The sequence below is a fragment of the Rhinoraja longicauda genome, chromosome 14 (assembly GCF_053455715.1).
Source record: "Rhinoraja longicauda isolate Sanriku21f chromosome 14, sRhiLon1.1, whole genome shotgun sequence".
Classification (NCBI taxonomy): Eukaryota; Metazoa; Chordata; class Chondrichthyes; order Rajiformes; family Arhynchobatidae; genus Rhinoraja; species Rhinoraja longicauda.
Window position 1 is genome coordinate 13,623,801 of NC_135966.1, and position 15,201 is coordinate 13,639,001.

The 15,201-nt window shown below is 42.2% G+C and overlaps 1 protein-coding gene across 3 annotated transcripts in view; it reads right to left on the reverse strand.

The window, feature by feature from the left end:
- The window catches only part of LOC144600072 (5-phosphohydroxy-L-lysine phospho-lyase-like), a 26,354-nt gene extending 16,390 nt beyond the window's left edge, over window positions 1–9,964 (reverse strand). For all 3 annotated transcript variants that reach the window (XR_013548072.1, XR_013548071.1, XM_078411445.1), the window contains exons 1-6: window positions 9,865–9,964; window positions 7,004–7,122; window positions 4,423–4,582; window positions 2,798–2,872; window positions 2,375–2,462; window positions 2,159–2,275 (exon numbers count right to left, since the gene is read on the reverse strand). Coding sequence is in view for 1 of the 3 variants with exons in the window: in XM_078411445.1 (XP_078267571.1) it covers window positions 2,159–2,275; window positions 2,375–2,462; window positions 2,798–2,872; window positions 4,423–4,582; window positions 7,004–7,122; window positions 9,865–9,923 (618 nt within the window). In the remaining 2 variants the exon portion in view is untranslated. The remainder of the gene's footprint in view (window positions 1–2,158; window positions 2,276–2,374; window positions 2,463–2,797; window positions 2,873–4,422; window positions 4,583–7,003; window positions 7,123–9,864) is intronic.
- Window positions 9,965–15,201: the final 5,237 nt, after the last annotated feature.

Consider the following 15,201-nt stretch of genomic DNA (forward strand, 5'->3'; position numbering starts at 1 on the left):
GTTTTGTTTTGTAATGACTACGGTAATCCGCATATCACTGTACCTTAATTGGTACACTTAACAATAAAAGACCTTTGAAACCCTTTGAAGCCCTTGAATAAAGATTATACTTATCTTTGTTGACTGCATCAGCCATACAAACAAAAAACATCTGCAATGTGACACCACTTCTAACACTCCGAATGGACAATTTCTTCCCATCACACCAATCCATTCTTCAGTCACTTCCAATCTTCCTCCTTTCCTGGCCAACCAAGGAGATCTGCCCCTTCTCCTCCAACATCTTATTCCAACAATGAGGGACGTGTGGGCAGAGCCACATTATGCCCCATGTGTAATGGAAAACCCCATGAGCAGCACATGGTCTCGCCAAGGACTGAGTTAATGGTATAATTTTAATATGAATTTAAATTAAGTGGGTAACAAGATGAAAAAGAAAATAAGAGCTGCTCGTTATGTGCCCAAATCTGTGGCCTTTCAAAGCACAGCAGTCGTCAAAGTGTCCTTTTGCATACAGACATCGGCTCTATTCAGAAAAATGCTTAAAAATTAAGTGCTTTATTTAAAAGTTGGCTGCTCACTTCATTTTAGGAGGGAAAACATTTTCCACTTCCCTCCATCAAGAGGTAGGATTCATTTCCTCTGCCCAATTGTACTCCAGAACATTGGCTTCACACTGGAATCCTCAGGTCTGCACATTGTTCGTGTGATCGCCCTTGGGTCGTGGTGTTACTTTCCAACTTACAGATGTGCCGGTGAGTTAACTGGTTGTATAGAATCCTTTGCACAAGCAAGTGTCAAAAGGAATCAAGAGGAGTTGATGAGCATGGAAGCGAGAAGTAGTTGGGGTTCTATAAAGATACAGAATAGAAGATGGACTGCTGACAGAAAAGAGCGGACAAGTTTGGTCTGTCGCTGGTTTGTGAGATTAAATGATTGGCGTACCATAGGGATCAGTACAGGAATCACTCATTTTGCAACTTATGGGACTGACTTGAATGAAAGCACCAAATCAAAGGTACAGTTGTTAATTTTTTAAAAGAGGTAATAAATTAAGTTGTGAAGACAGCAAGAAATTACAGAAGAATATAGATTTGTTGAGAAGGATGAGATCAGACAAATGGAATACAGTGGTAAAATTGCCCATCTTGGCAGAAGAAAAAAAAGAAAATTGTACACAGTAAACCGTTGTTATAATGGACCATGGGAGAGGTGGGTGTTCGTGATTGCCAATTGAGTAAGGCATTATTATTGTATGAGCAACAGAAACAAACAACTCCAGTTGCTGTTTAATACGCAAAAGGTACAAGTACTGGAGTAAATCAGCAGGTCAAGCAGTATCTCTGGAGAAGATGGGTAGGTGACGTTTCAGATCGAGACCCTTCTTCAGACTCGGTCGGGAATCCAGGTGAATTGACAGCTGCTGGTGGCTGGGGGAGAGATGCTCTTGACGATTCTGTTGTTTACACCTCCCAATCGTCCTTTGTTTTCTTACCTGTACCGTTACTGTTCACTATTGCCTCAAACCCCAGCCTTTCTCTCATTTACTCAGTCTTTTCATCCCTTCATCACAATCCGCACCACTGTGCTGCCCCAAAGCATGTAGGTTAATTGGCTGGGTAAATGTAAAAATTGTCCCTAGTGGGTATAGGGTAGTGTTAATGTACGGGGATCGCTGGGCGGCACGGACTTGGTGGGCCGAAAAGGCTGTATATATATGATGATGATGATGATGATGAAAGCTGCTACATCCCCAAAGCTGCTACATCCCCAATATAATGCAAAAATAGCAAAATGCTACTTTTCTCCCAAAATGTTTCCTGACCCCGAGTATTTCTGCCGTTTCCTGTTTTTTTTGTTACACATAACAATGATAACAGTGTGGGTATTTGTAGCTGAAATCACCGCTTGTTTACCCAGCAAGTACGAGAACAACTAAATGGTAATCAAGAAGAGGAGGAAACGGCAGTCCTTTCAGAATTGGAGATGGCGGACGCGAGGATCGAGGGCCGGTAGGAGGGTGAACCAGGGGTAGGGCGGGTAGGACTTTGGAAATGGCGCCAAAACATGGCGGCGCCCGCATGTGTAAATATGCAAAAAGAATTTCACTCTGCAGTTGCACATGTGGCAAACAACGTGCAGTTTCCTGTAGGAGTACCTTGTGATTTTTCTTTTCTATTTCATCAATAACAACCTTCACCTCACTTGCATAGGCCGACGATGGATCTGGATGATCTTCCCTGTATATTCCTCTGTAGGTGTCTGGAATAGGCACCTGATCAGAAATAAATATTTATTATAACTGGGGGCAAAAGAAAAGATCACATAAATGTGCTGATAAATATTATAACTTAGTTACCAAGCTTCAACATACCACATGAACCCAATCCTTTTGCGGCCTTAGTTTCTTGAACTTGTAAGGACTAATATCTATCAATGAATTAAGGTGTCCATGGTAGGCACTTGAACACAAGAATGTAGTGATTAGTGTCAGTGATATGCACGTGGTATCAGAACAGAAACAAAGTTCAATGCATTGCATTAACACACAACCCAGTAGAGGAAGTTGGCTAATTAGCCCCTTGCAGTTGCTCTACCACTTAATAACATCCTGATTGATCTGATTGTACCTTCAACTTCATATTATTCAATGTACCACCAGTAAACTTTCACCATCTTACTTACTAAATGTCCATCTTTGAATAAATGTTTATAAGCTGAGAACTCACTGAAATAGGCACATTGGTATATCTATGTTTGCATATCAGTTTACTTCCATTTATTTAAGATAACTTACCTCTCCAGCACAACGATGTCTTCATGCTGCGTGTATCGTTGGGCTAGCTGGAGTGCAAGATCATTTGCCTCTGAACTGCAATGACATTTAAAAAATAAAGTTCATACGTACAATGTTTATTCGTGTTCTTGGAGCAGAATTAGGCCATTCGGCCCATCAAGTCTACTCTGTCATTCAATCATGGCTCATTTATCTTTCCCTCTCAACCCCATTCTCCTGCCTTCTCCCCATAGCCCCTGACATCTGTAATAATCAAGAATCTGTCAATCTCTGCCTTACAAAATATCCATTGGCCTCCACAGCCGTCTGTGGCAATGAATTCCACAGATTCATCACCCCCTGACTAAATAAATTCCTCCTCATCTCCTTTCTAAAGGTACGTCCTTTTATTCTGAGGCAGTGGCCTCTGGTCCTAGACTCTCCCACTAGTGGAAACATCCTCTCCACATCCACTTTATCGAGGCATTTCACTATTTGGTAAGTTTCAATGAGGTTCCCCCTCTTCCTTCTAAACTCCAGCGAGTGCCTTTAAACACTTATCATATGTTAACCCAATCATTCTTGGGATCATTTTTGTAAACCTCCCCTGGACCCTCTCCAATGCCAGCACATCCTTCCTCAGATATGGGGCCCAAAACTGTTTACAATACTCCAAATGCAGTCTGACCAGTGCCTTATAAAGCCTCAGCATTGCAGCCTGTTTTGTATTCTAATCCTCTCAACATAAATAGCTTTTGCCTTACAACCTTGCAAATTAACTTTTTGGAAACCTGCACTAGGACCCCCTAGTCCCATTGCACCTCCGATTCCTAAATTCTCTCCCCATTTAAAAATTGTCTACGCCTTTATTCCTACTACCAAAATGCATGGCTCTACACTTTGCTATAGTATATTCCATCTGCCACTTCTTAGTCCACTCTCCCAACCTGTCCAAATCCTGCAGTCCCTGTTTTCTCTTCACCACCTGCCTCTCCACCTATCTTCGTATCATTTGCAAACTTGGCCACAAAGCCTTCAATTAATTTGTTCCAGTTACATATATGAAAAAAAGTTAGCATCATGACAAATAATTATCTCAGCAATCATTATAACCGAGGTTAAACAAATTAACACTGGAATTAAAAAAAATGTTAACTTACTTCATTGCATAATTGTGCAAGATTACATTCAATGTAAACATTGACTTCATCGCGACACTATTTTTGCCATTTTTCTTGGTAAAGATCAAGAAACGTCTCTCTTTTAAAAGATAAATTGGACAGAAGTCGAAAGCTCACAGGTAAAGCACACAGATGAACCGCCCTTAGCCAAGGTACCAAACGGTGCAGGGATGGTGCATCAGGAAAGTGGGAATCATTAAAACTTACCCGCAATATAATGAATTTGACTGCAATGACACAAAAACATTTGTGTAAAATACTTCAAAAAGAAGCGAAGTATCAGGTAATAGTGATAAAATAATGTGCTAGCAATTATATTGTGGATAAATTTAATACAAACTAAATTTAAAGACACCAGAATTGATACAAATTGAATCTAGCTATCAACTGATACAATTGAAAAGTGATATTTTTATCATTTTTTAAAAAGAATACATTCAGCAAATTTCAAGTGATAAATTTTACCCCGAGTTCACAAAGTAGAAATTCGATAGCTTCTCCGGCAGCGTCTCCGATAACTTCTTAGCATATTGGACTATATGGTCGTGCAGAAAACGTGCATTTATGTTCAATGTTGCCATCTGTAATGATCCAGCTTTCACAACATCTGGGTGACAATGACCAACTATAAAAAGGAAACGAGATTTAAAGGCTGGTATTCTCAGTGCTTTTTCTGTGATGGTTCACGCTTGTCTGGCATAAGGCAGCTCTAAAATGTTGAAAACAAGTTTGATGTACATGCGTGTGAACTATTACATGTGTGCTGACAACATTTTGTAAAAATAAAAAAGCACTGGGCATATCGATTCATAAAATGAATAATTGATAGGAGACGAAGAATTTGCATTTCTAGTTCTTCACCACATTTTTCTTGTTTTCTAGTTTGCATTTCTAGTTCCTCACCACATATTATGACCTCCACTGTATGTATGGATCTTCAAATGTAATAAGATTTTGGCTGATCAGTCTACAGCCTCAACTATATATATCCAACCACTTGAGGTAACTTATTCATCTCTAGGCTTATCATTATTTTTGTGCCTCATCTTTAAAAATGTTCAGATACCACCTTCATTGTACTTGGAGTAAGGTAGTTCCAAAGTTCACAACTCTGAGAGAAAATGTTTCACCCTGTCTGGGACTTACATAAAGTGGCTGTATATTTTAAACAAAGACTTAGTTCCATATTATCTCTCAAGGGAAAATATGCACCCTGCATATGGTGTCCAGACACTATACATGGTGTCCAGACATTCCCCTCCCACCCCTGAATCTTGTTCACGGTTGTGGGGAGATGCCCTTGTAAAACTACCTGTACAATTTGGCTAACGACACATGGTGCACAATTTTAACTTTTAAATGTCCTCTGAAATGAACAAGCAAGCCCCTCAGTTATATAATTACAGTAATGTTAAAACAGAAACTAAATGTAATAGCGAGGAACTGCAGTTGCTGGTTTATACCAAAGACGTACCAAAGACGTACACAAAATGCTGGAGTAACTCAACAGGTCAGGCAGCATTTCTGGAGAAAATGATATGTATCGTTTAGAGTTGGGATCCTTCTTCATTACCAAAGATAAACTCAAAATACTGGAGTAACTCAGCAGGTCTAGTGAGTCACTACCCTACTCGAAACGTTACTTATCCATGTTCTCTAAAGATGCTGCCTGACCTGCTGAGTTCCTCCAACATTTTGTGTCTAAGGAATAAAACTAGACAGACCACCCATCGTGGGCACAGGCACCAAATCCAGACACAGCAAAGTCATTCCAAGCTCAGTTAAACTTGACCACCTCACACAACTGTGGACTGATGTCTAAACTGGGTGAGCTGTCCCGTTGACTATAGCAACAGCCAGGCACAGGTGTACTGACAGAATTATACCGTACGACAATGCTCCAAACCTCCACAATCCTCAAGTCCATCCTGTCCCACCGGCAAGACACACTCACCAGGGGTAGTGCACAGAGGAGGAATCATCAACATTGGCTCCAGAACACATGACGCCACACGGCACCAGATCAAACGTTGGCAAGGAATCCTGCTCTCAATTATCAATCACCATCCTCCCTCAACTGATCAATCAGTGCTCCTTCATGTGGGACGACACTTGGAAGTATCAGTGAAAGTAGCAAGGGGACTACAATTCTGTCACCAAGAAAGGTGATCACAACAGACTGATCTGGCCAAGTGCTGAAGGACGTAGGATCCATTACAAGTAGTGAGAAAACCAATGAGATGGATAAATCTACTTAGTTTGGTTTAGTTTAATGCCATGTGTACCAAGGTACAGCGAAAAGCTGTTTGTTGCATGCTGTCCAGTTAGCGGAAAGATTATAAATGATTACAATGGAGCTGTCAATAGTCTACAGATACAGGATAAAGGGAATAATGTGTAGTGCAATTGTAATGAGTGATTGCAGATCCACTGCCATCTCATCTCACCATCATATCCTCATCCTCACCAACATACTTGGGGCAGATGTGACTGTGATAACATTGATAGAAGTGACCATCGCACCATCCTTGTGGGGACAAAGTCCTGTATTCACACCAAGGAAACCTTCCATCACAAGACAAATGTACTAACTGGATGAGATTTATTCTGACAATTATTGCTTTTTGATGGCAATATCAAAACAGATTGTACCCCAAATATTAAATGCAGGCAGCGATTTATACACAAGAGTGCCCTACAGCCAACTGTCAGTACTCAATATGCAGGAAGGAACTGCAGCTGCTGATTTATACCGAAGATAGACATAATGTGCTGGACAAACTGCGAGTCAGGCAGCATCCTTAAATAGGATGGGTGATGTTTAGGGTCGGGACGCTTCTTCAGTCTGAAGAAGGGTTCTGACCCTAAACGTCACCCATCCTTTTTCTCCAGAGAAGCTGCCTGACCCGCCGAGTTACCCCAGCACTTTGTGTCTTTCTTCAGTATAAATCAGCAGCTGCAGTTCCTTCCTCCGTACTGCATTGGGAATGAATATGCAACATTTTACAGATGTGTCACATTGCACCGAACTAAGTATTTTTGTTACCGTGAGCAACATTGGTAATACAGTCCAGGTATCTTCTTTCCATCTCATCAAACAAGTATTGGCCTTGGCCTCTGACAATTTTGATCGGATCATCTGGGAAAAACAACCTACAAAAAGGTCTGTAAAGGAAAATGAAGAGAACGGGTATGCAAAAAAAATAATCTGGACATATGCTATAATTTAACAATTAATTTCCTGATATATTTATACAGAAATATTATGATGTTGCTTTCTTTAAAAACAAAGCAGTGAAATTCCTTTAAAAATGTAAGCAAAAAAGAACATTAAAGAGAAGGAAAAAAATGTTTAGAATGGGTTTGCAGAAAAAAAGTGTTTAGAATGGGATTGCAGAACACAGTGCCTTGCCAGTTGAAGGGTCAGCTCATCGTGGTGGGAGCTGGGCAATAAATTTAATGACCATCTTGAGTCCAGAACTTGAAGCTGCAGATAACTCAGAGAGGATTACAACTGGAACAGGTTACGGAGAACGGGAAGGCTGGGGCCATAGAGGAGAAACTTTAATCTGAGCTATTGCTTTACTGGGAGCCAGTATAGATCAGGGGTGATGGTTAAAGAAGCTCAGTGTTAGAGCAGGGGCAGCAGAGAGGTTTGGGTATTTCAGGTCTATACAGTAGATGCAGGTGAGATATCAAAGGTAGAACATGACAGTTTAAGATGCCAACAATCAAGTTCAGTTTCATGCAGTTGCCAAGAAGAGGGATGATGAAAGTACAGATTGTCCATGGCATCAATTAAATTAGCAGGAGGACATTTCTCCTCATTTAGCATTGGCTATTTGGCAAGCAGCCTGATGATATAGAGAGAAAGGAGAGGTTGAGAGGCTGGACTAAGATTCAATGTTGCACACGTGGAAACTGATGTTGTTGCCATGGCCAAGCCCAATGATCAGGAGGTGTCCAAGTTAGGAGGTGGGGCTAGGGTAAGAATGGAACCAGGCAAACCAAGCTTCAGTCCAGTTGGATAACAGTGAACAGGCTTCGAGAATCATGTGGTTTGGACAGGTGATTCAAACCTGAATGTGGTTGGGGAGGTTTATAAAATCAATCCCCTTTGACAATCAGGTAGAAATGAACAGTGAGGATCATATTACCTTTATTATATTCCCATGGGTAACATGTGTGGTATAAACAACTTAATACTGTGTCAAGGATGTAAACCAGATTGGAGAGATTTGAACAAAGAATTTAGGTTAAGAATTTGGGATGCTTTAGTGGATTCAAGGACTTGAGAGGAAAGAAGTAATGAGAATAGGCAGAAAGAGGTGGGTCAATTTTTTTAAATGAGTGATGGTACTTTTACTCTGGGGGGGGGGGGGGGTAATCATTATTTAATATCCACATACACAGAAACCAAGAGTGGAAACTGGATAGTCAGTTGCTTAGTGGGGGACAGGGTTAAAGAAACAAGAGATGGTTCTCATGGTTCTTTGCAAATCAAATAAAAAAGAATAATATGAAATTCTATTTAGCTATCTGTGTGATTAGAAATTAGGATTTAAAATTTTATTTGAAGTGATCTTCTTAGATAGAGGTCTCCAAGGATCAAGAATGACTCACTTCTATTTCACTGCTGTGGATTGAGGTGGCTGGTGTTGTCTACATGGGTCCTGCCACTGGGGGTGGGGGTGCTCGAGGGTGGGTAACAAGGTGGCACACTCCGACCTATGTTTATTCCAGGAGAATGTGCATGCACTCGAAACTTTTAATCCCGCTCTGAATTCAGTATTCTGAGCAATGCGTAGAGTTGATGAAGATGTTCCATTATTTTTCCCCCCAGACTTCGGAGATCATCCTGGAATGTGTTTCTTTGTCCTGGTAAATTCTTACCATGACCAAACTCAAAGTATCTATTTCAGGAGTGTGGTGTCAGGTATGCAAACTAAATGTCTGCTCATCAGAAACAGCCAAGTGCAATTATGGGCATGAGAGCTGGTGATGGAAGCTTGGCAAAGGCCAACATTAAAGGGAGGAATGAGAGGTGGGAGATGAAGGTGTTTAGGATGCGATTCCAGAGTGTAAAGTTTTGCCTGACAAAACGACAGCTATATACGGTGGAGCAACTAAACGTATCCAGATTTCAGTAGTACAGGATTGTAGATGACAGTTGTTTACATCGGGAGGAGATTATAGAGATAATGCAGAATTTGAATGCACTTTAGATCCTGTTTAGCAGGCTAGGACTCTATTCTCTGGAGCACTGGAGGATGCGGTTAGGTGTACTAAATCATGAGAGGAATAGATCGGGTAAATGCAGAGTCTCTTGCGGTGAGTAGGGGTGTCGAGAACCAGAGGACATAGGCTTAACGTGAAGGGGGGAAGATAGGAACCTGAGGAGTAACTTTTTCACACAAAGAGTGGTGAGCGTATGGAATGAGCTGCCAGAGGAGGTAGTTGACAAGGTAGTATTGCAATGTTTAAGAAACATTTGGACAGGTACATGGATAGGACAGCTTTAGAGGGATATGGGCCAAACGCAAGCAGGTGCGACTGACGTGCATGCGACATGGTCGGTGTGGGCAAGTTGGGCCGAAGTGCCCGCTTCCACGCTGTATTACTCTTTGACATTCCCGACACTCACTGCGGCCATTACCAGCCCAGCGGTGCTATTCCCTGACTGGAGGATTCGCCGCCACTCAATCAGCGGCGCCGATTCCTCCACCTCTGCACCTCTGCTTCAGGTTCCCTGGAATCCCTACAATGTAGTTTGAGAGGCGCCGCGTTACCCACAGCAGACGTGGTCACAACAGCAGCAGCAGTAGCCGGGCCTTGGTGTCGCTCCCACCTGTTCAGGCTGGGGGGATCGGCGGGACCAAGCGCCCTGGGAGAATCATACATGCTTACGCGATCAACTTCTGGCGAAGAGACAACGTTTCGCTTTTTTGATACAATTCCAAATCCATGATGGGCCGCAGAGCGAGTCAGCGAGACACCTTCTCCTCTCCACTCGCCGCTCCACACTACAACACCCACCAAGCTGAAAAGGGAGGAGCGAGGAGCCGGCCACGACAGTTCCGCGTTGACCTTCCCTTAAGCCTGAAGAAGGGTTTTGACCCGAAACGTCGCCCATTCCTTCTCTCCCGAGATGCTGCCTGTCCTGCTGAGTTACTCCAGCATTTTGTGAATAAATACATTCGATTTGTACCAGCATCTGCAGTTATTTTCTTATATTTCCTTAAGCCTCAGTAGTTTGAGCGCTGATACCGAGGAGATGTTTTAGTCTGAAAGTATTTTTTGATATATATATAAAAAAAAGATATTTTAGTCTGAAGAAGGGTCTCTTTCCGAAATTTCTTATTTCTTTTCTCCAGCGAGAAATTTCTTATTTCTTTTCTCATCGCTGCGTTACTCCAGCTTTTTGTGCCTATATGTAGGCAGGAACTGCAGATGCTGGTTTACACCGAAGATAGACGCAAAATGCTGGAGTAACTCGCGCTGAGTTCTGTCTTTTTTTGTGTGTCTATCGTCGGTTTAAACCAGCATCTGCAGTTCCTGCCTACACGTTTAAGAGCACCATCCTTCTTGGTACGCATGTGACAATAAACGAAACGAAACATTGGCAAACTGAAATGTTATTGGAGGACCAGAGTCTAGGGTGTTTGTTGTAAGGATAGTTGGCAAACACTAGCGAACATAACAATAATCATGTATTGTCTTTCCGCTGGCTGGGTTAGCGCGCAACAAAAGCTTTTCACTGTAGTTCGGCGTATGTGACAATAAACTAAATTGATAAAACTAATGAATGTATAAACGCAACCAATGTTGGAAGTGTTTTCTCGCACTATTCTAGGATTGCATTTATTTTTTAATTCGGAAATAAAGTTGTTTGGTTTTTTTGGGGGGGGATATTCACATCCCTGCAACTTAACAAACTTCTGACTCCTACCCAGTTCTGACGAAGGGTCTTCGATCTGAATGTTGACTTTTCACTTTCCATGAACTCGGTTTATTTCACCTGCTGAGTATTTCGGCAGTTTCTGTTTTTACATTATTATTATTATTTTCAAGTGTAGTTAGTTTCTTGCTCGGGAAGCTATTCCGTATATTGAGTCTCTCCTGGCTGTGAGCATCCCCTTCATTTTGTATCCTTTTATTTTGTAAACCAGCTTCTGCTGTTCCTTGTCTGTATCTTTCCCCATCAGTTCCATTCCCACTTATTTGGAAACTAGATTTGGAAGACTCCGTTTTTTCACCAGGAGTCACTACTCAATTGACCAATTCCCTTATTTGTACATTTCTGTGAGTAAAATATTCTCGATAGGAACCATGACTAAAATTCAATGTATTCCGAGACCTCCGTACAACATCCAGAGGGATGTCGGAGCCCAGCATGTTTGGGATGGGTGCATATAGGTTAGGGGAAGCCAGCATATTGTGAAGAGGGATTGAAAGCTGAGGGTGATGTGAGGCAGCATGTGCAGCAGACTGGAGATGTTAGAGCTATTTTTTGGGGGAGACATTGTTTTGGGTGGGGGAAATCAAGGATATAGGCATAATATTACTTACCACCTAACCCAAAGCTATTTAACTCCTGTTCCTTGAATCTGAGCCAAAAATATTCAAGGCAAACAAATATAGGTGTTCACTCAAGATGGTTTCATTCTACTAGTTCCTACATTCCGAGGCTTTGCTGTAGTCTACTCTAATGTATAATTTTTTTTCTTTGCATACTTGGTATACCAAGTATACAAGTACCATACACAATTTTAAATACTGCCTCTGTTTTACAAGAAATAACACACATCCCCCTTCCTCTGAATCAAAATCCCATTTACCTTTATTCTCAAATTATTCTTTGTTTACAATTTAAAAAAATCTCATTTATTATATTGTTTACAGTGTACTGTTCATATATTCTGTTTTACTTGCTGCTGCTGGTAAGAATGTCATTGTTCTATCTGGGAAATATGACAATAAAACACTGTTGACTCTTGAAACACAAGAGTCTGTAGCTGCTGGAATCTGGAGTGTAAAAAAACACCAGACTGCTGAAGCAAGTCAAGCAGCACCTGTGGGACTGGTGCAGGGTGTTTACCTCAAAACAATGACAATTCATTTCTCCTTTCTTGACCAGCTGAGTTTCTCCAGCAGTTTGCATGTTCTTTTAAATGTAGGGTATGTTGCCTCCCTGGAGCAGAGAGACAGAGGGGTGTAAAATGAGGGTAGAAGCAACAGGTAGCAAGGTGAAAAGTAAAAGTGGCAGGCAGACAAATCCAGGGCAAAAATCAAAAAGGGCCACTTTTCAACATAATCGTACCAGGGGTAAGAGAGTTGTAAAAACAAGCCTGAAGGCTTTGTGTCTCAATGCAAGGAGTATACGTAATAAGGTGGATGAATTAAATGTGGAGATAGTTATTAATGATTATGATATAGTTGGGATTACGGAGACATGGCTCCAGGGTGACCAAGGCTGGGAGCTCAACATCCAGGGTTATTCTATATTCAGGCGGGATAGACAGAAAGGAAAAGGAGGTGGGGTAGCGTTACTGGTTAGAGAGGAGATTAAAGCAGTGGAAAGGAAGGACATTAGCTTGGAGGAAGTAGAATCGATATGGGTAGAGCTACGAAACACTAAGGGGCAGAAAACGCTAGTGGGAGTTGTGTACAGGCCACCTAACAGCAGTAGGGAGGTTGGGGATGGCATCAAGCAGGAAATTAGAAATGCATGCACTAAAGGCGCAGCAGTTATAATGGGTGACTTCAATCTACATATAGATTGGGTGAACCAAACTGGCAGGGGTGCTGAGGAAGAGGATTTCTTGGAATGTTTGAGAGATGGTTTTCTAAACCAACATGTCGAGGAGCCAACGAGAGAACAGGCCATTCTAGACTGGGTATTGAGTAATGAGGAAGGGTTAGTTAGCAGTCTTGTTGTGCGAGGCCCCTTGGGCAAGAGTGATCATAATATGGTAGAGTTCTTCATTAGGATGGAGAGTGACAAAGTCGATACAGAAACAAGTGTTCTGAACTTAAAGAAAGGTAACTTTGAGGGTATGAGGCGTGAATTGTCCAAGATAGACTGGCGATTGATGCTGAAAGGGTTGACGGTGGACATGCAATGGAAGGCATTTAAAGGTCGCATGGATGAACTACAACAAGTGTTCATCCCAGTTTGGCAAAAGAACAAACCAGGAAAGGTAGTGCATCCGTGGCTAACAAGGGAAATCAAGGATAGTATTAAAACAAAAGATGAAGCATACAGATTAGCCAGAAAAAGTAGCATACCAGAGGACTGGGAGAAATTCAGAGTCCAGCAGAGGAGGACAAAGGGCTTAATTAGGAAAGTGAAAATAGATTATGAGGGAAAACTGGCATGGAACATAAAGACAGACTGCAAAAGCTTTTATAAATATGTCAAGAGAAAAAGATTAGTTAAGGCAAATGTAGGTCCCTTGCAGTCGGAAACAGGTGAATTGATCATAGGGAACAAGGAGATGGCAGACCAATTGAACAAATACTTTGGTTCTGTCTTCACTAAGGAAGACATAAACCGTCTGCCGGAAATAGCGGGGGACCGGGGGTCTAAAGAGATGGAGGAACTGAGGGAAATCCAGGTTAGTCGGGAAGTGGTGTTAGGTAAATTAAATGGATTAAAGGCAGATAAATCCCCAGGGCCAGATAGGCTGCATCCCAGAGTGCTTAAGGAAGTAGCCTCAGAAATAGTGGATGCATTAGTGATAATTTTTCAAAACTCTTTAGATTCTGGAGTAGTTCCTGAGGACTGGAGGGTAGCTAATGTAATCCCACTTTTTAAAAAGGGAGGGAGAGAGAAAACGGGGAATTATAGACCAGTTAGCCTAACATCGGTAGTGGGGAAAATGCTAGAGTCAGTTATTAAAGATGTGATAGCATTACATTTGGAAAGTGGAGAAATCATCGGACAAAGTCAGCATGGATTTACCAAAGGCAAATCATGTCTGACGAATCTTATAGAATTTTTCGAGGATGTAACTAGTAGAGTGGATAAGGGAGAACCAGTCGATGTGTTATATCTGGACTTTCAGAAGGCCTTCGACAAGGTCCCACATAGGAGATTGGTGTACAAACTTAAAGCACACGGTATTGAGGGTTCAGTGTTGAGGTGGATAGAAAATTGGTTGGCGGACAGGAAGCAAAGAGTAGGAATAAACGGGTCCTTTTCGAAATGGCAGGCAGTGACTAGTGGGGTACCGCAAGGCTCAGTGCTGGGACCCCAGTTATTTACAGTGTATATTAATGATTTGGACGAGGGAATTGAATGCAACATCTCTAAGTTTGCGGATGACACGAAGCTGGGTGGCAGTGTTAGCTGCGAGGAGGATGCTAGGAGGCTACAGAGTGACTTGGATAGATTAGGCGAGTGGGCAAATGCATGGCCGATGCAATATAATGTGGATAAATGTGAGGTTATCCACTTTGACGGCAAGAACAGGAAAGCAGAGTATTACCTGAATGGTGACCGATTGGGAGAAGGGGAGATGCAACGTGACCTGGGTGTCATGGTGCACCAGTCATTGAAAGCAAGCATGCAGGTGCAGCAGGCAGTGAAGAAAGCGAATGGTATGTTGGCATTCATAGCAAGAGGATTTGAGTTTAGGAGCAGGGAGGTTCTGCTGCAGTTGTACAGGGCCTTGGTGAGACCGCACCTGGAGTATTGTGTGCAGTTTTGGTCTCCTAACCTGAGGAAAGACGTTCTTGCCTTAGAGGGAGTACAGAGAAGGTTCACCAGATTGATCCCTGGGATGGCGGGACTTACATATGAGGAAAGACTAGATAGACTGGGCTTGTACTCGCTGGAATTTAGAAGACTGAGGGGGGATCTTATAGAAACATATAAAATTCTTAAGTGGTTGGAGAGGCTAGATGCGGGAAAATTGTTCCCGATGTTGGGGGAGTCCAGAACCAGGGGTCACAGCTTAAGGATAAGGGGGAAGTCTTTTAGGACCGAGATGAGAAAACATTTCTTCACACAGAGAGTGGTGAGTCTGTGGAATTCTCTGCCACAGAAGGTAGTTGAGGCCAGTTCATTGGCTATATTTAAGAGGGAGTTAGATGTGGCCCTTTTTGCTAAAGGGATCAGGGGGTATGGAGAGAAGGCAGGTACAGGCTACTGAGCTGAATGATCAGCCATGATCATATTGAATGGCGGTGCAGGCTCGAAGGGCCGAATGGCCTACTCCTGCACCTATTTTCTATGTTTCT